Source organism: Nelusetta ayraudi, unplaced genomic scaffold (genome assembly GCF_046127955.1).
Source record: "Nelusetta ayraudi isolate G7.1 ecotype Tasmania unplaced genomic scaffold, CSIRO-AGI_Nayr_v1 ptg000066l, whole genome shotgun sequence".
NCBI classification, from domain to species: Eukaryota; Metazoa; Chordata; class Actinopteri; order Tetraodontiformes; family Monacanthidae; genus Nelusetta; species Nelusetta ayraudi.
In genome coordinates this window covers 552,501-575,403 of record NW_027466116.1, presented here as the reverse complement: position 1 = coordinate 575,403, position 22,903 = coordinate 552,501, and the positions used below count along the sequence as shown (strand labels likewise).

Here is a 22,903-nt window from a genome sequence, read left to right as displayed (position 1 = left end):
CGTTTTAGCTACTACTCATGGGCGATGCAACCCCGTAAGTTTGAATGATCGATTGCCAATGAGCTGCGGCTTCACGAGACGCTTGTTCTCTAGGGTCAGGTAAATTAGGTAATTTAAACGTCCCCATTTTTTTCAAGAGACCGTCGTCTCAGTCGGTCGACGCTAAAATATGCTTAATTCTAGAAATCGCCTTAACTTTGTAAAGCAAACCGTGGACATCTGTCGATGCTCCGCTTTCATTGTTGCTAAACGCCACACAGTTTGACACCAAAGGGGAAATACCCAGTTATTTAAGTCTAAGTTAACTTTCCCTTTCAGTTAAGTTTCTTTAAGATGAAGGTCTTGTAAAAAAAAAAAAAAGTTGAGCACTGCACCGCCTTTCTTTACAAAGGAATAGACACGCTCAATTTGAGCGTGTCTATTTCTTTGAGCGGCTCAAAGTTCCAACAGTGATTGTACCTTTTAAAAAAATTTGAGTAAGAATCTTTTCACACCAAATTTTTTTTTTTTTTTTTTTTTTTTATTAAATGCTGTTACTGTATTAAGATAATGGTGTTTTGCTGGCTCAGAAAATCTCCCCCAGTGTTGATTTGATCATTCAAAACACATTCATCTGTCATCATATCGTGAACTAATATTTCATCCAGACACAGCGCACATGATTATTTGTTTTGCCTAAGTTTTCTCATCACGGAAAGCTGAAGATTAAATGAAATGAAACAATGTGATGTGTGGGGAATTGCTCTGATTTGTGTCACTGAGGGGATCTTTGAATGTAACTTTTATTTTTGTGTGATCCAGTCACACAAAATAGACCAAACAGAAACCCATAGATGAGTCAGATAAATCTTTATTTCCATAGATATTGTATTGGTATAATTTGATTACTTTAATTCTCTATGCTATGCTTGCAAGGTTCTAGCATTTTAACCTTGTAACACTTACCTTTTAAATAATACATTTTCATATATCCCAGTGTTTATAATTAAACCTAACTGCAAAAGGATAATAAAGCTACTATGTTCTCACCAGCAGCAGAAAATTATTGAGTAATAATATTCTTATTATTGTGAACACTATATTACCGACACAATTTGTCCTTCACAAGTCAGTAGAGGTTATCAGTAAAGTCTACAAATGTAATTTAACTGAAAAGAAACATATTTACAGACATAAATGATATAAACAGGTGACATTGTGTTTTGACTTATTCTCACCTCATGACCTATAAATCCACTATTTTACTTTTCTGTAGTTGCCAGCTACACATTTAACGTAAAACTGTTTTAGCTTCTGCACTTGTTTTCTGCTTGGCGTGTGTCCGATCTACCACAGTCATCCGCACGTCAGACCTTTGTAAACTCTGGCATCCACTTGCGCAAATGCGAAAATGACAACCTATAAGGTCCTCTGATCTCGCATACTCTGAAGTGCAACATCAAACAAAGACAAGCATATGACAAACATATCCTTCATGTGGAGTCTCAAGTGTATTAGCTCATGAGTTGTGGTATGAAAAGACAGGGGTGAGAATGTGGAGACACTGATATCTGAGGCAGAAAGGTTAGAGGTTAGGAAGGTTAGGGAGACCTTATTACATCACCTCGCTTATATAAAGCCCAACATTCACTTAACAGATGGTGTGGACATCCATGCCCTTATTTGCACTGGACTCAGGGACAAAAGCGTGTGCCCAAAATCACAAAATTCTATACATTTAAATCTAAGCATCTAATATGTTATAACTCGTGGGAATAAAGAAATAAATACAGAGCAGTATATTTGTCAGGGACTACACACCGTGTGCTTCATAATCTTGCAATGACAACACAATAAAGTGTATATGATTTTACAGTGCAGTCCACATTATGACATGCCGCCATAAAGACAATTTAATTGCCTAAATGGTTTACTCCAAATTTTGTCTCATTTTCATATCTTATGCTGTTGATGGTTCACCATTTCTGAGATCGAGTCAAGTCGGGTGGTTCTGGCCCTGGGCATGTCATCCTCAGAAAGGTTTGTGAAGTTGCTGTCTTGGGCAGAAGGTAAGTCCACTGAGCGTTTTTTGCACCTACTCCTCTCGTACAGCCGCTGGAGCAGCTGCAGCAAGGCAATTTTTAGCTCTCGGCAGCGCAGAGCATACAGCAGTGGGTTTATGGCGGAGTTGACCAGGCAGAGGGTGCTGCAGAAGGCGAAGGCTCTCTGTTGGGTGAGCGTCAGGAATATAGACACATCGGCCAACATGAAGGACAAGGCGGGAAGCCAGCAGCCTACAAGTATGAGCAGAATCAAGCCAAAGGTGCGCGCTAGCCGGATATCCATCCTCATGCGGGCGTTGCCTGTCCCTGTTGAGCCCTGGATGTTTGTCATGGAGGCCTCATGGCGGTGGGCCTTGTACAGGATGAGAGCGTAGGCTCCAAGGATGAGAGCCAGGATTACCAGGATGAAGCTGGTCCAGCAGGCCAGATAGCCTGGGTTGATGTATGGGAACAGGCGCGAGCATGGTGGTGTCAACCCTGTTGGACACCTCCAACCCATCAGGGGCAAGAAGGAGATAATGATGGTAACACTCCAGAGGGCCAGGAGACTCAGCAGGGCTCGCTGGCGGGTCAGCACTACCTTGTACCTGGAGGCCTGGTGTATGCACAGATAACGGTCCAGAGCTGTCAGCAGTAAACTCCCTACTGAACTACTAAAGGCCATCGTGACACCCCCTAGTTTGAAAAGGTAGGCGTCTGGGCCGTCACTACGGCGAAAGAGATGGAAGTCCAAGAAGCTGATGGTGAAGAAGCAGCTGGCGAAGACGTCGGCCAGAGCCAGGCTGCCGATGAATAGATATGAGGGCCGCTGCCGCAGGGCAGCCGTGGCAGCAATCACTCCCAACACAACGGCGTTCTCCAGCAGCGTGAGGGGACCTGCCAGGAAACAGATGGAGCCAATTGCTGTTTTCTCTGCCTTGATTAGAACCATGTAGCACTCCAGATTCTCACAAGACCTGTCAGCTGTAAGAAATGATAGCACAACAATCAGGACAGTATTCAACGCAACACGAATGCTCAGACCCTGTTTAATTTATTGTCATTTGCAGGGTCTTTGTAAAATATAGCACAATACTTTACCTATATTCAAAGAGGTGTTCTCTTTAACTTCTTTTGGTCCTAAAGAAACAGAATTCTTCCAGTCCTCCATTTCAGCCGCTACCTTATGGACTAAATTGTAATTTCAAAATAAAGTTATCATTAACAGTTAGGAATTCTATTACACACACAGACACACACACAAATGGTGTTACCATTCCGGCTTTTATTATGTAATAGTATTATGAAAATTGTTCCTTTAAAAAAAAAAAAAAAAAAAAAAAAAAAAGTGGTATCCCACTTCCTGTGGCTAAACAAAGTACAGCGTGTGATGACATTTACTCTCTTTGTCAATATTGAACATGCAGTGCTTAAGGGGAACGTTAACGGCTGTGAGCTGTGGCAGAGAGCCACTTACAGGTCGGGGACAAACAACAGAGTGACCATTACACGATCTGCTCATGCTGATACTGAGGAGGTAGTTAGAAAGAGCCACAGAGATCACAGCTTCACATCACAGCCATAAAAGGGCCACATCTTGCATAATGATTCAATGGGCTTCAGACGGGATTGCAGTGTGCTTATTGTGATTCTGAAATACCAATCATCACTGTGATGGTGCTGGTACAACTGTATCTCACATTCTGCTGGAAATCATTTCAATATTGATAAAATTAGCTTTATGTATTGTGAACATCTGTTTTCAATTGTGCAACATCTTGAAATCTTGTCAAGTCAGGTTTATGGTGAACTAATTTTTATACCATGTGTCTGAAGATCTGGGGGTGGGGGGGCGGAATGAAAGCATGACCATGACACAATTCATCCCTGCTCCTCTTCACGCAGAGCAGAATGTCTAATATGAAGGATGGTGAAGGAATCAAGGAAAAAGAAAACTTTTTCTTGACGAATATGGACAACTACATTCGTATAATAATGACGAATACTGCCCCCTTTTGGAAGGCTGAAGGTCAACATAAGCGTGGTCAGTCTCCACTTGAGTGCATCACCGTATTCATGCAATCAATAGATTACGATAAGTGTGGCAAGCCGATGAGGGAGGCTTTGATTAAAGTAAATAACGCTGTGATCCGTCGGAGTGGTCGGTCATAATTAATAAAATCCGAAAAGCCAAAGGAACCCCTTAAATGTACAATACATTGCAGCTGTGTTGACTGTGATGTTTGTGAAGTTTTTACAGAAACCTCAAGTAAAAGTTCAATTAGTTTTGTTGACAGGAACATTCATAAATCAATGAGCCAAAGCTGGCAAAGTAGGTTTTTGTGTAGCAGACAAGGTAATTGTACACTTGGGGGGAGACTAAATAGAAAGCTCTACATATTAAGGTCACTAAATTGTTTTCCTCCTCCTCTCCTGTCTCCTTTTTTCATCTTTCTATAAAGTTTACATTGCTTTAAATTGCATAAAAGCAGCAGAAGGATAAAGATATATTTGCAGACAACATTTAATATTTTTCTATTTGCCAGAAGGCCATATGGGTGCCTCCACTGTGGATATTACACTATCTCAGGCTTTCTCTGCCATCCCTTATTGTGAATACTTTTGATTTACAGGGCTTTCTAAAAATGCATGATGCCTCGAAACAGAAAAAGTGGCCGCTGTCACACAGGCTACATATATATTCTGAAAATCAAAATGGTAAAAGGATATACGCGTAGCTGACAGACTAACGGATGTGTGGTGAAGTAATAACCTCTTGAGTCACTCAGCCACACTGTTACCAAATACTGTAAATGGATGCAAAATGAACAGTTTGCGGATAATAGTCAAAAGACCAAAGTGCACATAAAACACAAAGGAATAAAAAAGACCAAATAAAATTCACAAGATAAATAAAACTACTTTCTCATAGATACACACTTTTTCACTGAAGACAAACAAATTATAACCTTTCTGCCTCGTGACTCAAAATCTCCGGATAAATAATTTTTGAAGAGCCTACCTTGTCTTCGCCGACTTGACACGTAAAGTGGTTGGTTTTGTAAGTAAAGTGCAGAAAATGAGTATCAAATCCTCTCAGTAGCACAGCAACCACCGTTTAACCACACAGACCTGCAGAGCTGAACTGAAACATCAAGCACCAGGGACTGGAAAGGATAAGCAGGGTGACTGTGATGACATGAGTGGGGCGGGACGGCGACTCATGAGCAGGAGATGAAAGAGGACAAATCATGTCCTTCTCAAGCCTATCGAAAGAAGCCACTGGATGTGATACATACAAATTAAGTTGGATTATATTTATTGTTGCATAATAGGGCAAAATGTTTATAAAAAATAAAATCTTTATTAGTATAGAGTTTGTTTTTGTTTTTGTTTTTTTTGTTTTTTAACAAAAAAGAGGGTAAACTCAGGGGAGACCAGCACTCAAGAAAGTCGACGTGTTGGCTGTAACTAAAGTGTGAGAAATTAGTCGATAAAAAGCGCTGCAAGAGGGGTGAAGGCGATGAAGCAGAATTTATCTGGTAAATATAAACAAAGTGATTTTCCTTGGCCAGACTTTGCTTGGCTGTGAACTGCAACCTTGAAAGTGTGATTGTCTTGCCAACATTCTGGGGTCAGAGTGAAAGTGGAGATGCTTCAATCAATCACCTTATTTAACGTGTTTTACCTAATTAAGGCAGCTGAAGAGATCATTTTTTCTCAAGTTGTGCAGCAGTGTTTCCTACTACTTTATACCCATCTTCATTTGACAGATAATGTCTGCAGCATCATGCTTGGGCACACAAGAAACCCTTCATGAGCCATGTTTTTTTAGTAATAGTACTTTACAATAGTTTGTAAAATACACTTGTTTGTAAACATCTTCAAAACTTTAAATACATTTTAGTAAAAAAAAATAAAAATGTACAAGACAGAAAAGTGTGACAAAACCCACATGCATGCATTGTTAATATCTTAAGAAAGTGTACTATTGCCATGTGGGGACACACTGCTATAACCATGAACTGACAGAAGACAAAGAACTTAGGGAACATCATGAATTTGAAATGAATTACTATTTCTTTACACAATTTCTCACTTGTGAGTCTGCAGTAAATGCTTTTTAATTCAGCGTTTGCCACTATGACAGCAGAGGAGACATCAACTGAACTTGCGGTGCAAGAACAATTTAATTGGGTCAGAAAATGCATACCTAAGGCATTCTAAAATAAATTAGCATTCCATTTTTGTGTCACACTTTGAAGAAAAGTTTGAAAGAGAAAACTGTGAGGAGGACAAATAAATGACATGTCAAAAAACAGGACAGAATTAAAAGGGGATAATTGGGACAATTATTGTAAATGACTTAATTACTTTATTATTAGGGAGAAAACTGTCCTGTAATAAGTTGGTGATATCTGGTGTCTTGGTTGCGTCTCCCCTTCCTCTGACCTGATAGATTCTGCAGGCCAGAAGCAACCAAATACGATTAGGGGTAGACAGCACCGCTCTAATGATGTTTCCTCTCAGTCAACATCCAAGCAGGACTAGCAGGAGAACAAAACACTGGCCGGTGAACGAAGCCGGATATGTTCAATTATCGGTCCGATCAAGCCACTCTGTCACACAAACCTTTTTTAGGTCTCACCAAGGACACAAACACAAGGGAATACCTGGATTAACGATATTTCCCCCCTCTCATTTCCACATTACAGACTTTTGCAAAGGAACAGCACATCGCTGATACGGAAAAAAAAAACACGAGAAATCAAACTATTTGATTTGCACATAGTGCTTTGAAAATCCTATCGTATGGAAAATGCACTTTACAAGTGTTATCCAACTATAACAGATCTATAAACTGCCCAAAAAAGACAAAGGTCCATCCTTGACGTTTTTGTTTAGCGTCAAACAGCGATATACTAGAGATCTTCAGTAGAGTGGTTAGCAATGACACTTCAAACCAAGAAAGTTGTGGCTTCACTTTCGGCCTTTCTGTGCTGTTGTTGGGTTTGTTGCATATTCTCCTTGTGCCTGCACAGATTTCTTCCTTCTACTCTCTGGCTGAAGACATGCAAATAAGGTTTATTGCTGACCATTGTCTGTAGATGTGAATATGGATATGTTGTCTCTTTATGTTGCAATAAACTGGGTGGATAATTGGTGGCGCTGGAGAGAATAGTAGAGACCAATGGCAGGCTGTCAGGGCCAGCAAGGCCTTCACTGCTGGCCTAAACATATCTTAGAAAAGCACGTTTTCCTGTAAATAAGATAATAATGTTATTCTCCATTGTTTGTTATTTTTGCGTTGCATCATAGCCACTTGGTTGTGCTGTTTTAATTGCTGTAAATACAGTTCTTAACCAATCATATTTCAGCTAGCTTGTTTCGTCAGGTTCAATGAAATCTGCCAAAGGCCTTCAGAATCGACACTGCAGGCTAATGTGCACTGTAAGTGAACGGGGCTGAAGTAGAATATAATGATTTAGCTGCCGAATCATCTGTAATTTATAATGTAAATACGGTGACACATTGGCGAAACAGCTGTGCCAACATTTTCAATTATTTAAATACTTAATATAATAGAATAACTGTAAATTTCTCATTTAGATGCAATAGAAACACATGTAAATCCAACTGTTTAATATGTAAATATCTCGCTTCTTATTTTTTCTGTATATACTTAGATATTTTATTTTGGTCTATATCTTCAGTTAATATAATTCTTGAGCTTTTGCACGGTAGCCTTTTTTGTTGTTGCTGTAATTATGCAAATTTTCCCACCGTGGGATCAATAAAGGTCTTCTTCTTCTTCTTCTTCTTCTTCTTCTTCTTCTTCTTCTTCAATAGTTTGTTTCGTTGTTGTGTTGGTCTCTTATGAATCAGTGACAATGCGCAGTTTATAGGACAAGAGTTAAAGCTCACAGAGTACTTTTGGTGGACTTATTAAAACTTTGTTGAGGAATCTTTTAAAATTGCCTTTTATTTGCAAGTTTTGACAGTATCAGTGGGCTTTGTTACTTAAGTCTTAATTGGGATTTGAATGCTACATAAACTAAGTTTTCACCTATATGATGGTAATGTAATGTCTAAGTGTTATCATGTATGGACACTCAAGCCGCAGCGTCTTGAGGGTGTTATGAGGTGTGTTAATTCAGGGTGGACTAAATGTGACGTCACTGATGGCCAAGGCATGAAACGCACGGCCCACCACTGGTGGAGACACACCTTTTTTGTGAGTGGTGGGTGGTGTCTAGCTCTACGGATAGGAGTTTGTACCTAACAGCTGGTTTAAGTAGCCGTTCATTCATAAGGAAACTGTCTACAAGTTCATTTCCATAATGCATTATGCATTTTTCTGATTCTTTTGTTCTAAAATATTTCAATTTCCTTTTCTGTCATAGTCATATATGGATATTTGTACTTTGTATGTCTTCAGTGTTTTGTATGACCCACAGAAACCTCTGTGGCGACCTACTTTCCGTAGATAGCTAACTTTTGCTTGGCACGCCCCCTTTCAAAGATTGGCTTGCTCTGGGGAGTGTCCAACTGTGGCCTTCAGCTGAGTGCTCTGACTGACACAAATTATGTTGTGCAACATTTAAAAATCCAAGCATGAATGAAACTACAAAACACACACATACACACGCACACACCATGACCATGACTTTTGAGACGATCAAACACTGAAGCTGTGTTGTGTTCTTTCGAGTGATAACGACAGATTTCCCGTTTTAAAGGTTGTGCAAACACAATTAAAGCAGCTCTATGTAACTTTTCGACCATAAAATTATGATTCCAAACTCAGTAAAGCGGTACAATAGGATCAATGGCGCCGCCTCGGCAGCGAGAGGGGGGTTGTGCCGGCTGTAACAGCACTGCGTAACTTTCAAGCGCGACCCGACACGCCAGACGAACCACTATACGGCAACGTCACACGTTTATTTAGAGGTGGTCTTACATACTACTATTACAAATACGTAAGATTGTAAAATGACGGAATGGAACCCAATAATTAACCTCGATGAAAGACGAAGGAATAAAAGTGTTGAACGTTTGCTACGACGTTATTTGTCAATGTCTGTTTTGCATTTCATATTGGTGTTTTTCCTGAACACATGCGAGCGCTCCAGCCAGGCGACTATTTGTATTTTCCCACATCAATAAACTAGCGCTGCAGCGTGTTTACATTGTCACTTTGCCATTTCCACCGAAAGTTACCTAGAGCTGCTTTAAATTATTTAAATTTAAAATTCAGTTGGGTTGTAGGATCTCACCTTTAAGACCTTAAAGTCTCAACTGTCTCTGCTATGGGCGTTACACACAACACCCCTGATTTTATCTCTGGAAGTCAACATAAACCGTGTGGCTCTGAAAGAAACATGGAGGAATGGTTCCCATCCCCGGTGACCAAATGTTGAGATTTATTGCAACATTCCATTCATGTGACACTTCGCCCTGAACTCATTCGGACAAGGCAATCTTTGTATACCTGTATATGTTCCTAGTCTATACAAGTTAAGAGACGTAAACATACACTTTCTTTCACCTTCCAAGCTGTTTTTTTTTTCTCTCTTAAAATCCTCAAGTTCAAAACACTGCTAAAGGAAAGAAAGAAAGGAGCATTTTCAATGAGGACTCAGATAGGGGGATGGGCGAGTCTGGGACGGGTCCCTGTGTTTATCACAGCCTGTTGCAGCTGTTCCAACAAAGAGCAACAGGCGTAACCTACTTGAGGTTCATTAACACGTTCGACAGTGTGAACATTAAACATGTCCCAGTGTCGGCCGAACGGGAAGAACATCCATTAACGCCTTCGTACATGTAAACTTGTTTACCTTATTCGAACGCGGGGTTGACATTACATAATGTAACAAACAACGCCAGGTCTTCAAAAACATTTTCCCCATTTGTTACGGGACAGTCACCGACAATACATTGTCGCCGAAAAGCACGGCGTCTGGTCCATACGGGGTCATTTTGTTTACGGTATTTTGTCACTTCTCTCCGGAAAAACCCGAGCTCCAACAAAGGGAAGCGGAGGAGGAGGGGAGGTCCAGTAATTGACGTCATCAGTCTGGCAACAAGCGTGAACGCCTTGGCCGCTCGCTGGTGATTGGCTGGTGGCTTTGCGGCCTGTCGGTGATTGGTCAGAACGGCCAAAGAATGAGCTACATAGCTCTGCTGTAGATTCCATTTTGTTGCAATTCAGACGGAGAAGGGAGGAAGAGATGACATTCTGAGACTGTTAGTTGACAGGAGAAAGGTACGACGGCGACGGATTTGTAGGAAATACAGCTCGCTGTGCTTCCTAAGCAGTCCTGGGAGGGATTTCCAAGACTTTCCTTGCATTTTTTGTCGGACGAAGGGCTTTGAGAGTCAAGCCCAGAAGAAGTCGGTGAGCGAAGCTGTTTTTGTGTCTCGTCGCCATATTGCGTTCTCCGTTTCTTTGTTTTGGTTTGGTGCCAAAATAGTATGACCTCATTGCCGATGAGTTGTTTACGCTACATATTTGTGTGATGGAGTGGTTTTTAAAGCTCCTTTGTCGACATTAGTTGCGGTGGCATGTTTGTTTTCCCACTGTAAAAACATCGACGTCTCTGTTTTGTAATCACTACTTACCGATACCGACACAAAGGGAGCTATCAAACTCGACACAGCTCAATAAATGAGGACCTCATTGAAATGCTCGATGTTTTCACCCACTGTTCATAAATACGTGTAATGACCTGTAAAAGTAAAATTTCCGAAATAATTTTTGTTTACGCTTTATTCTTATGTAATGACGCAGTCGAAATACACAATGTCCCGTTCGCAGGACGACACTTACAAACGACACTTCGACGAAATATCAACGACACATCGGTCAGCTGGTGATTTTTGTTGTATTTATTGTTTTTTTTTTTGTTTTGTGTGTGTGTGCTTTAGAGGTCTTCGGCTTCGCGGAGCATCGTGTGCCGAGGTGAATTGATGTTCAGCTCGGCTCCACGTCAAAACAACGCTCATTGGCACATGAAAACCCTGGACCTTGCTGGACACAGAAGTGCAGTGAGAGGTAGATTGAGAACTACTTCGAGGACCTGGGGCCCGATCGGAGGCGAGAGACTGAAGAGGGGGATCTGCTCCGTTAACTTGCTCACAACAAGGAGGTGAGCAGTTGTTTTCGTCCTCGGGATGTGGGAGGGGGAGGGGGAACGGGGAGGCGGCCCTTGCTGTCTGGCTGCTCGGCACGTAAGCCGCCGCGCTTGCTTTCCCAACCGAGGGACGGTGTCTTTTTGCACTTTTCCCCGTTCAATTAAAGCAGTTTCAAGTCAGAAATGTCATACTATTGAAGTAGATATGGCGGGTGAATTAACCCAGTCTTTGTTTACTTTCCCCCCTCGTAGGTGACACGCACTGCTGAGGCATTATGGGAGGTGGAGAGAGTTATTCCATTCCAGTTTCCCACCCTGAGCGCCCACTGGCCAAGAAAAACCAGCAGCTTGGCCGGGCTAAGCAGAGAAGCCGCGAGCAGAACGGTGCCGCCGCTGCATCCGCCGGAGGAGCAGGGAGCCTTCACCATCACGGGCACCGCAGGAGTGACAAGGGCGCAGCCTACCACAGGTCTTCAGAGACGCGGCAGGCCGTGTCTGCAAAGAAAAACGTTTCTGTCTGTTTTGCCACCAACTACGATCAGAACTGGGAGGGCGCGGTGTCTCACCTCAGCACGCTCCTGACCACCCAGGGTAGTCCGAGCTACGCAGGGCCCAAGTTCAGCGAGCCGCCGTCGCCCAGCGTGCTGCCCAAGCCCCCCAGTCACTGGGTGTCCTTCCCAATGGGCTCGTGCGATAACCGGGAGATGATGGCCTTCCAACTCAAGAGCCTCCTCAAGGTGCAAGCCTGAGAGGAATCCCCCGCGCGACACCCTTTACCAAAAGCCAATGAACTGGGACCCTCTGTGCCAACGTGTGCTAATCAGGAACACCTGGGGGCTGCAATACTTTTAGCTGTTTTTAGACTCGACTCCTTGAGTACGACAGGACCAGCAGCTGTTCTGCTGACACTTGTCCTTTCCAAATTTTATTCGATTGAATGTTTCAATGTATTACAGCCCTGAGCCTTCCTGATCGGCACTGTTTGTACTGGAGTCCGTTTCTGTGACGACGACAAACTGGATATCCTTACTGTACTTTTGTTTTGTTCTTTTTAACGTTGGCTGTCAAACCAGATTGAGCGTGCTTTTTACTCAAACAAGGGCAAGTGATAATAGTCAGGTAAATCCCCAGCAATCTTACGGTCCATTTTTGTGGACAAAAAAAACAACATGCCTTTTCTGTTCACACAAATTTATTCCATAGAGTATCGGGTGCTAAACCAACATTTGTAGCATTTGTTTTTGCCCAGGTCCCAATTTTGTTAATCCGTGATATAGTTCTTCTTTTTTTTAAATCCTTGTTCTGGGGTGGAAAGTATGCCCGATTGCACTTCTGCAGGGAAAAGGCCATGTTATTGGCAGTAATAAGCTGTAGCCAGTAGATAGAGATTTATAACCTGCAGCCTAAGGGTAAAAAGAGACCATTGTACAGAGGCTTAAGACTATCAACTCCTGTACCTTTTTTGTTATAATTGCGCTGTGCGCAGAAGCACTATGGGAGTTGATGAGTATATCGCAAGCCTATAACGCTCTATCATAGCATTTTGTTTGTGCAAGTTCTTCCGTTGTGGTCGAAAGAAGAATGGATTTTTGTCAGTAACCAAAGCAATGTCTAGCTCAAGCTTTTTCTTTTTTTTTTCTCTCTCTTGGTCATCCTTTGTTTGGTTGGCTCTGCCCACCACTGCCACCTTAACCACGCCAATTGGATTGATTTGGTCGACCGTGGCCAATCTGTGTTCTTGTGTTTCATTCGGCACTGTTCTCAGACTCGGCCTCATCAATGTAGTGCTGCGGCTTCAACAAGCGGAAGAGGGCCCGTCTCGTGCGGAACTGGAGTTTCACACGACACGGCCCCGTTGACCGCACGCACTCGCCAGCTAGTTAAGGCCGAGCCGAGAGAAGTTTCTGACACGGCCCGCGGGACTCGACACAAGACAGGAGGCTTGTGCTTATGTTTACAAAATGGATCCCGCGTGGCCGGCCAGCCCGTCATCGACGAAACTCCACCTCTTGCCCTTTGTTTACCTTCTTGCACTTAAATCCTTTACATTTCTAGTTACAGGTGTGAAATGCTATTGATGTGACGGAAGCGTTATCGACTATCTCCCTACGGGTTTTCTGTTATTGTGAGTCAATCCACGTTAGAAGCTCTCGCAGCTTCCCCTTCGCAGAACTGCCGCTGTTTCATAGCCAACTGGAAACGACAAAGAAAAGTATGAGAGCTTGTTTATGAGTTCAAGAGCCATGTAAATAATGAAATGTGTAAAGTACTTGTAGCATATGTACATTTGCAGGCCAAATTTGAGGCCTGTCCGGCAAAAGTATTTTTAGTAATAACACTGAATGTATGAGACATCCTACGGACGTGTCTTGACTTCAATGCTGAAGAATATTTTTGTTAAAAAAAAGAAAAAAATCTGCCTAAAGCATTTTTGCCAGTACCCCTGCACTGTTACCTTTCCAGAGGCATTGCACACGTTTTTTTAAAATTGTTTTGTACTATGCAGTGTAGGGTGAAATATGCTTAATGCTCGTAAACGAAAACGAAGTTAAAAAAAAACCCAATTGGATTCCAGGAGACTTGCTGATGCATGGACTTGAATGTCAAATGTGCTGCCAGCGTGTTAGGACTTTTTTTTTTTTTTTAGTTGACCTGTTTGTGCCTGAGTTGAACCCCCCACCATCAAAATGACCTTTTTGATTTGTCAAACATCCTGTTAATTGGCCAGTTTGTAAATTTAGTTATCATCACTTCTCAACTGTTTCTTCCGCCAGTTGAGAACTGATCTCACACACAACCTTTTTGTTTTGTTGTTATTATTAGTTTCTGATGTTAAAATGTTTTTGTTTTTTTCCCCTGATTCAGTCATGCCTGGCAATGTCTCCAATGTCTAAAAGTGTATTTAAAAAAAACAAACTAATTGGCTGTTAATTTGTCCCTCGGTTGAAATGTCACTGAAGATTATGGAAAAATGCCCACTCTTAAAATTTGTGTCAATTGATGTTTGAAAAAAAAAGAAAGAAGCAAAGCACTCTTACTATTTGATGTCTAAATTTTATAAGAAAAAGAAATAAATTCCCTTCCCCTCCCCCCACTTCCTTGTCTGCCTCAGTATTTTTCTTTTTCTGACTAGACTTGAATTACATAGCAGTTATAAACAGTATTTCATAGAAATGCAGTAGAGAAGCCTGTTTAAGGCTTCTTTAACAAACAATTATATATTCAACTTCTGAACAAGGGTTTAAATTGTTTTGTTTTCAGATTCTCAGCATGGTTTTTTTTTATATTTATATTTAATATTCTAATTAGTTGAGCTATTTAATTACAAGATTTCTTGAAGATCATGATTGAGGTAGTTATGTATTCATTGAGTTTTTGTTTTTTCATTTTTTTAAGAAAAATTGAACTTCTTCAGACACCTTCCTCATTTGACCCTCCAAACAATCAGATAAGTACTTTTGCAGATTGCAAGGTTCAAACCAAGTCATGTGAGGAAAGCCTGTGGGGGGGGCGTACTTTAGATTCCCCCACGCCTAAAAATAAACCAGGAGCCACTGCTAGGAAGCAAGTGTTTTATTTTTAAATAGACTTTACATCTTCTTGCTCTTCCTGACGAGAGTGGTAGAGCCCATGGTCAGAGTCTGGAGGAAAAAAAGAAGTATTCAGTTCAGTTCATAGCCTAAAGTGAGTCACATTGTCCGCATCTCTCATTTTTATGAAGGCGGGACCATCTTTTTCGCACCTCAATCATCTCTCCTCCCTTCAGCTCCTGGATGTGACAGAACTTGCCGGTGTTGCAGACCATTTTGCCACCCTCCATATTGACAATGCACTGCGGATGAGAGGGTCTATCACGCGGCAGGAAATAATTGTGGCAACTCCACATAGTGACAATTGCATCGTCACCTAACTGGCATTTACAACATCATGCATGTGTAAATTTCACAAATTTGCAGCAAAATACAAACATATATAAAAAAATATATATATTTCAAAAGCTTCCCCGCAGGTTTTGCGCCCAAGAAGGACAAACCTTGAGCTTCTTGCCGTCCATGGTGGTGATTTCAGACTCCTTGCCGATGGTGAAAGAGTTGGTCACAGTCTTCCCGGGGGTCTTGGAGGTGACGACAAAGCTGTTGCCGCTCTGCTTGATCTCTGTGATGGGCTTGATGTCCTTGGCCATCTTGATCACGTCGGCCGGGAGCTCTGCGAAAAATAGAGAGCTGAAGTTTCAAACCAGCGGCACGTTGGAAACTCGGGCCGCGGCCTGGCTCGCCCGGCCCCCTCTCTTACCCATGGCCTTGAGGAACTCCTCGTAGTTCTCCTGGGCGTAGACCTGCCACGTTCCATTGAAGTCCATGTTGTTGGCTCGGAAGGTGTGGATTCTCCTTCAATCCGGGAAGCTGCTGACAACTGTGTGAAGCTCAACACAATGTGAAGGATGCGACTGCGGCGGGGCACCTTTATATACCAGAACCCCGCTACGTTGTTTAATGAGTAACGGAGCCTTGTGGAGTAATCGCAGCTGTTTGAACAACCTGGCGTTCACTAACTCCTCTCTGGTCGCACTCTGATGTAGCAGGGGGACAAAAATGACTGATATTTGGGTCCACATTGGGCAACACGGTGTTGCACTGTCAGTGTGGGAGAGGCAAGTGGATGTCAGAAATGGGTGGGTGGATGGATAGTTCCGCATTTTTGGGGAGGCACCTGTACTTTATATATAGTCATAACACTCACCGACAGCAAGTCAAAAAAACAAAAAAAAAAAACAACCTATTGCTCACTGGTGATTTGGGATGATAACCTTCAGGAATCTCGCCTGCACTGCACTAAATAGCATCAGATTATCTTTACATTCATTTGTAAGACAAATAATTGTTAACTGGTACAGAATTCCACTTAAAAGAACTGTGTGCGAAGCCTCTCCGCAGTGTGCCGTTGAACCAGTGAACGTGACTGACCGGGGTTCACTCTGTCGTAAGGTGAACGGCACAACGTACTGTTTGCTTTGTTCAGCCACAAGTGCATCCACAGAATTACATCTGCCTACCTCAAGGCAACCTGCATGCCCCAAACCTGCAAGAGCAGCATTGACCGTCTTGGACTCTTTAGTGAAACAACCGTGTTTGTCTCCGAATGAGACAGGATCTCTGTGACAAAACACTCTGCGAGATGCATTCACTGAAAACCTCTTTATTTACTTCACACAAGCACGCACAGACAGTATTTCGTTTTTTGTGACGGCACTTTTGTGTTCTGACAACGCAAAAGAGTTGATAAACGCCATCAATGATTTCCAGATAAACTTCAAAGCTTGCTGATTCCATTGTTTGCTTTCACCATAAGCTAAGCAGGCTAATGTTAGCTCTCAACCACTGTTTCCTTGCGACTCATTTTTATCAAACGACACCGGTGTTAGCAAAGACAAACAAAAAAAGACCTGGTACCTTTGGAAGAGAATACTAGGCAATGTTAATCACAGCAAAACACTGATTAAATGTCTAATAGGTCTCATATTACACAAAATTAGACCTTACTTAACGTCACAAATGTGTTCTATCAATAATACCTTGCGTGTTTGTCAGTGAAGTTTGACCTCCATTTCGTTTGCATGCACCACTTTTCAGAGGATACAAACAAGAACATAAGGTCAAGCAGTGCTGGAAACCGGCCCTCCACGACATCACAAAGGGCGCGTACGCATCTCAGTCGATGCGTTGATCCTGCCTCACCACAACCTTTATTTTTTTCATCCCACTTGAAATTCCCCCGAACATCTGTTTTGGCAGAAAGCTAAAATGTACCATTTTTGCAGGAGGCTGCAAACAGAAGGCTAAATATGATGGGGTCAGAGGTCGCAAGTTATTAGCCGCATTTCCATTACAGTTTTTCGCAAAATAAAAGCGATATTTCTAAAATTTTGAAAAAATACAATTGCGATTTGCAGGTGTTTCCACTAAATGGTGCGAAGTGCATAATCATCATGCTTGCTTTTGTTTGTTTACATTTGTTTGCTGTCAAGAATTGGTTGTTGTATTTTTTCTCTTTCATTACTTGTAAAAAAAAACCAAAACATTCCGTCTCCTCCTCCGTCCAAACATAACGCGCCATTTTTCACTTTGAAGTGAACTGGTCACGTGACCCTGTACGTCACGTCGGGTGACGTGTAAATGCAAAGGAAAGTGTTTCCATGACACTTTTGCGATATACCTCTTTATCGATACGTCTGAAAAACCACCTCATGAAAATGTGAAAACCTTTCTGCGACATTTGAAAGGTTTTTCGAAATGTAGGCGTTTCCATTACCATTTTTTTTTTTATTGCGATATTTCGGTTTTGCGCAATTCTAGGGATAATGGAAACGCAGCTATTGATGGGTAGAATATGGGACCTTTAACATTCCAAACCTGTCACCGCATCACACCAACCTTGTCTACTCCTCTTTTTGTCTTTTGTCACTTGGAGAACTTTATCTTGGACAGGAAAAAAGTGGGAGCTGCCTTTTGCGAAAACACCAATTGAAAGAATCTACAGCTGGCACCCGAGCAGGACTGCGCTTTCCGCCGCTAGCCCATCTCCACCGCGTTGGCCGGAGGCTTCTCCCCGCTCTTGTAGACGCTGACGGTCACGTCGACCGTCTCCGAGCCGTGCTGGTTGCGCACGAAGATGCTGTACTTGCCGGAGTTCTCCACGGTGACGTCGTTGATGGTGATGCTGCTGCACTGGGGCTCCTTGGTGATGACGAACTGGCCCTGGTTGAAGATCTCCCTGTCGTTCCTCAGCCAGAAGACCTCCGGTGCCGGCTGGCCGTCGATGAAGCAGGTCAGGCACAGAGACTGGATGGAGGACGGGGACGGAGAGTCAACAGTCTGCGGGGGGGGAGTGTTGAGCTGCGGTGTGAGTGCGACCTCACTGACCTTGCGCTCCATGATGGCCACAGCATCAGGGAGACCCTTTGTGACTTTGGCTCGGTCTGAAACAGAAGCAGGCGCCAGTGACTCCACACTCTTATATGAACCGTGGAGTACTTGAGAAAAGTTCAGCGAGCGCAATCAGAAATAGTTGATTTTTTTTTTTTACTTACTCTTCTCTCTTATTGCTGCTTGCCTGGGGGAATCAAACACAAGGTCAGGATAAGATAATAAGTGAGAATAAAATCTGTCAGCCATCATAGACATTCAGAGACACTTCTGCTTGTCATTATGGCCAGACCGGACAAGGGGAAAAAAAACAAAACAAAAAAAAACAACAAAAACACAAGGTCAGATCTGGTTAGTCTCACTGCAAACCTTGCAAAGAAAACAGCGTCCACGGTTGGTTCTGCACTTACTTCAACCTCTGGTGCTCCAGCAGTGCGTCTGCAAAGACTGTCGGCGATAATAAAAATCAGCAACATCCTCTCTGGTTATCTTCCCTCCTTATTTTCTTCAACCTCCAACTCCTCCAGCCTCATCCTCACCCACCTTGTCCCGACAGGTCCAGGTGGCGTCTGTGCGTCTCGCTGCCGTCAAACATCTCCAGCGTGTACTTGCCCTGGTTGTTCTCAGTGGGGTTCAAGACCTCCATCCAGACCTTGTGCACGGTGCTGCCGGTCTTCGTCCGGACGTCCTGGTCGATCCTTTTGTCCCTGCAGAGGACGGGATTGGACGGATGCGTTGGTTCTCCGTGCCGCTGATTAAACTGGAATAACCTGAGGCACCACCACACACTTTATAAGTCTTTATTTCCATCTTGCATATTTCTATGACGTCTATGTTGACCTCTCAGAGATCACACGGTCTCAGAGAGCAGTGCACAACAGCAACCTCATGCTGTAAAATACAAAAATTGCTCCGCTGCTCTTGAATAGCACTCATGCATTTAGTGGCCGCACTATTTTCAGTTTTATTTTTAGTCTATTTTCTTTTCATTTTCTTTGAATACTTCTCAAGCAGGAGAATTCTCATTCCTTCTGATTATAGCAATTCTGAAATCCTCCAGCAGATGGTGCCAGTAGCCTTTCGTTAGAAACCCAAAGTCTTCTGAACTACAAATTGGTTACAAACCGCAGAATCAAAAGTATACGAAATAGAGACTTTACCTTTTTCACATGTGTACTTTTGTTTTCTCCACTCCAAGGGTATTTACATCTTACGTGGCATCGCAACGAATGAATACACTATCAAATTTGCAATTGAAACCATAAAACATTAAAATCTGTGTAGAGTGCGAAAATGCTTGTTTTGAATGCTGTTGGAAATTTTTGTTCATTCCTTTTTTTCAAATCACTTTTGGTAAATAAAATAAATCCTTCTTTGGGGGTGGGTGGGGGGTGTAGTCATGCTTGTTGTTGAACAAAATGTTGCACAGTGCTCCAGGTATTGGGCACTAAACAGGACTGGGCCAGGTGTTGCCAGTTCCAGGTGTGCCCCCAGCTGTCCCGCAGGACCATTTGCATGCAGCTGGACGTGGAGCTGCTGTCGCGCGCTCACATTCAGACGCTGAACTTTGAAAAGGCGCTGAGCCCTAATGGGCATCTTGGAGGCCGAGTGGCAGCAGAGGAGGCTGTGGAATTTGCTATCACGTGGAGAAATGTCAGAGTAAATTAGTTTGCCACTCGTCTGTGTGTGTGTGTGTGTGTGTGTGTGTGTGTGTGTGTGTGTGTGTGTGTAGCTGTGAGGTGGGTGTGTCTGGCTCTCATCTTTCAGCCCCCCCCCCGGTGCATTATGGGCCTTGCAGCTGTGTCGTCGTCCTTTTCCAGTTCGGAAATTTGCTGCACCTCCATGAACATTTGATGCATCTTTTCATTTGCGCTCCTCGTCGTGCCTCCGTGCACGACGAGCCTCCGTGCACGACGAGCCTTGTTCACATTTATTAGTGCGGACAACCCCCCCCCCCCCCCCCCAAGCGGCAACAGCTGCACGTGAGTGTCGAGGGCGCGGTGACGCTTCTCTGCGTGCCACGGCCACTCACTTGAAGTACCAGGTGGTTTTCAGGTGTTGGGTGTAATATTTGAGCGTGCAGTAGAGTCTCAAGCCGTCGGCCGTGCTCTCCACCCTCAGCGGGCTGGCGGACGCGGCTGCAGAGAGCAGAGGATGAGAGGTGGCTGAGTTCAGTATTTGCATACATATTTCAGTCTCATTAGCAGCGCCGAGGTGAGCGATCTTATCCGGTGGAGCTCGGCACTTTGAAACGTGCGAGCAAACGCATCTGCAATTAATCATCCCCCCCCCCTCTTGATTCAACACAGCTGTTTGAAGAACGACACAGAGCCAAAAAAACAAAACAAAAAACAAAACTAAAAGGCTGTTCTTCAGCCGTTAATAACTCACCGCACTGTTTGCTCAGCTGCCGCAGGAGCTCGTCGTACTCTGCAAATGAAGAGAACAATGCGGCTCTCAGACGTTTAGCAGGCGGCAGATTAGCAGCTGCTGGCTCGGGACACGGAGGAGATAAGGTGGACGGAACGAGTGAAGGACCGATCCATTATCCGCATTCATCATTATTGAGGGACACATTATGTGGAGAGAAAAGCAAGCACTGGGCAGATTGATCAACGGCTGAGTCGATTCTCACCGTCCCCGGTCAGCTGCAGGCTGCTGACGTCCTCTCCTCTCGCATCCGACACCACGGCCCTGTACGACCCCGCCTCTTGCTTTGTCACCTGAGCGAGTCAACGTCACCTTACTGTTGTGTGGCAATGGCACACACCACCATGTTACAGAGATTTATAAAGATTGTCCCCCCCCCCCATGGCAGTGGTTTGGGTACCTGCGGGAAGGTGAGCGTGCTGACCCCTGAAGACGGCTCGTACGCGTAGCGGCTCTCCGCCGCGCCGTCTTTGAACCACTTCAGACTCGTGTCCTTGCTTGTATTTGTCACCTGCACGTGGAGACGCGCAGAGAGATTTTCAGCAACAAAATGGTTTCACGTCACTGGTTTAGAATGTGCGATTTGTGACTCCGCTTCCCACTGCTCCATTTCCTCTTTGAAGGTCCAGTGTTGGTATTGGTATTGGTAAAAGCTTAATATACTGCCCATGAAAACATTATTACAAGTGTATCATCGCAGTACGATAAAAGTAATTTGGTTTTCCCACTCATAGGCTGGTTCTTATACATCTAAGAATAGACATAGAGCAAGGGTCTTGCTCCTAGTTAGCTGCCATCTTGCACTGCCACATTTATAAGGAAGTGAGTATAATCCTTAATTAATTAAGGTGGACAAGGTGTCCAGGTTTGGGTGCACAGGCCATCATAGTTCACTGGCAAGTTCGGGAGAGGGGGTGAAAGTGCGCTGCAATCCAAAATGCAACCACTTGATGTTGCCGTTTCCTCTTCAGAATTACTGAATATTAAACACTTAACCTTTAATTGTTGGAGAACCTTGATAATAAAAGTATATCTATCTAATCAGTTATGCCTTTGCAGTCTGTTCTGAGTCCTTGTATGAAACACGGGGGACCTGCAGCACCTGTATTTTTCCACAGATCTGGCAAAGACTCACAAACAGCAAGCTTGGCTCAGTGTCAAGATGTTAAACATAAAAACCAGCATGTTTAAAATGACTATACAGTGAAACAGATGTGTAAATTGTCACTTTAGAACCTCTCAAAACTTGTGCCATGCGTTGGAAGTCGCGACGTAATGACTCTCCTTTGGCTCCTCTGACTAATGTTAATAAATGCGGAGTAATTGGCCAGAAGTTTGCACTTTAGTTCATAATAACACATCTGGGAGCTGATAATAGGCTGCAGGGTGGAGGGAACACGTACTTTGCACTTCATTATCAGCACGCAATCCTCATTTACGCTCCACGACAGGAACTCCTGGAAATGCGGCCCTTGAAAATGAAGAAAAACACGCTTGTTCGTTAGCGGCGAAGCATTAAAACACTGACCACCGGACAATAAATCATTCGGGGTAAATCAATTCCAAACTAATAGAATATAATGTGTCAATTTGTGGCAATTAAACCAACTTGTGGCTGCTTGATGAACCGGCGCGCCGATAGTGACAGCTGCCTGGAATGAGACTGATGAGCTCACTCGGGGAAAAATGGAACGCATTGGAATAAATGCGGCTTATCATCCTCAACGCATTGTGCAGCGCAACAGACAGAGAGAGCAGAGCGCGGTGAGGACATGCGGGCCGGGGCGGACTTTGAATGGTGGTGCGAGGTTGTGTCTTTGACAAACAGGACATTGACTCGACCAGACGGAGGAGTCGCACGGATTTTTTAAATTTTTTTTTTATTTCATCGGTTTGTTTGTTTGCAGTACCTAATTTCCTCTGATGGTCGCGTCGCCTGGCTGCGGCCAGGGCCATGGTCTCACGGAAGTCTGGCGGGGACAGAAAAGGTGAAGTCGCACAGGTCAGACGGAAGGCAGGGAAAATTATCAAAGCCTTTCAACGGAAAATAAATTTCTAGCTCACATTTCTTTGACATGGGACCTTGTGCATTGTCAACACTGGTCATTGCCTCCAGTGCTGTGATTTATTTAGTTCCAGAAAGATTTCTTGGGTGGTTTGTGTCATCGTTATGCCTTCATAATGTATTGGGTATACTGCCCTGTAATACTGTGTTTTAGTTATAATTCACGAAGCATAAAAGCAATGACATTGGCAGACTAGAGGAACGCAAGAATAAGATCCTGGAACATAACGTTAGCATGGTTTAGCGGCTAAACCATGCGCCTGCTAAACTTCAGCAGCTGCGTTCCCATTACAGCTTTTCACAAAATAAATGCGATATTTCTAAAATTTC

The 22,903-nt window shown here is 43.4% G+C and overlaps 4 protein-coding genes across 4 annotated transcripts in view; 1 reads left to right on the top strand and 3 right to left on the bottom strand.

The window, feature by feature from the left end:
- Nucleotides 1-834: 834 nt before the first annotated feature.
- On the bottom strand, nucleotides 835-5,194 carry cnr2 (cannabinoid receptor 2). The gene is made up of 3 exons (XM_076041397.1): nucleotides 5,044-5,194; nucleotides 3,123-3,212; nucleotides 835-3,005 (listed from the first exon to the last, which is right to left on the bottom strand). Exons 2-3 carry the CDS (start codon nucleotides 3,190-3,192, stop codon nucleotides 1,933-1,935), a joined length of 1,143 nt encoding a protein of 380 aa, XP_075897512.1. The 5' UTR covers nucleotides 3,193-3,212; nucleotides 5,044-5,194; the 3' UTR covers nucleotides 835-1,932.
- A 5,021-nt stretch (nucleotides 5,195-10,215) lies between these two features.
- pnrc2 (proline-rich nuclear receptor coactivator 2) lies at nucleotides 10,216-14,249 on the top strand. Its single transcript, XM_076041404.1, has 3 exons — nucleotides 10,216-10,419; nucleotides 10,950-11,170; nucleotides 11,408-14,249. The coding sequence occupies exon 3, from the start codon at nucleotides 11,431-11,433 to the stop codon at nucleotides 11,902-11,904; it is 474 nt and encodes a 157-aa protein (XP_075897519.1). The 5' UTR covers nucleotides 10,216-10,419; nucleotides 10,950-11,170; nucleotides 11,408-11,430; the 3' UTR covers nucleotides 11,905-14,249.
- Nucleotides 14,250-14,713: 464 nt separating this feature from the next.
- Nucleotides 14,714-15,609, bottom strand: fabp10a (fatty acid binding protein 10a, liver basic). Its single transcript, XM_076041385.1, has 4 exons — nucleotides 15,449-15,609; nucleotides 15,189-15,361; nucleotides 14,898-14,987; nucleotides 14,714-14,796 (listed from the first exon to the last, which is right to left on the bottom strand). The coding sequence occupies exons 1-4, from the start codon at nucleotides 15,513-15,515 to the stop codon at nucleotides 14,746-14,748; spliced, it is 381 nt and encodes a 126-aa protein (XP_075897500.1). The 5' UTR covers nucleotides 15,516-15,609; the 3' UTR covers nucleotides 14,714-14,745.
- A 726-nt stretch (nucleotides 15,610-16,335) lies between these two features.
- myom3 (myomesin 3) overlaps nucleotides 16,336-22,903 on the bottom strand; it is a 44,770-nt gene continuing 38,202 nt past the window's right edge. The window contains exons 27-37 of the mRNA XM_076041386.1: nucleotides 22,419-22,478; nucleotides 21,912-21,979; nucleotides 20,909-21,019; nucleotides 20,714-20,801; nucleotides 20,470-20,508; nucleotides 20,111-20,216; nucleotides 18,622-18,785; nucleotides 18,489-18,525; nucleotides 18,243-18,265; nucleotides 18,076-18,131; nucleotides 16,336-17,994 (exon numbers count right to left, since the gene is read on the bottom strand). Coding sequence (XP_075897501.1) covers nucleotides 17,725-17,994; nucleotides 18,076-18,131; nucleotides 18,243-18,265; nucleotides 18,489-18,525; nucleotides 18,622-18,785; nucleotides 20,111-20,216; nucleotides 20,470-20,508; nucleotides 20,714-20,801; nucleotides 20,909-21,019; nucleotides 21,912-21,979; nucleotides 22,419-22,478 — 1,022 coding nt within the window. The 3' untranslated portion in view covers nucleotides 16,336-17,724. The remainder of the gene's footprint in view (nucleotides 17,995-18,075; nucleotides 18,132-18,242; nucleotides 18,266-18,488; nucleotides 18,526-18,621; nucleotides 18,786-20,110; nucleotides 20,217-20,469; nucleotides 20,509-20,713; nucleotides 20,802-20,908; nucleotides 21,020-21,911; nucleotides 21,980-22,418; nucleotides 22,479-22,903) is intronic.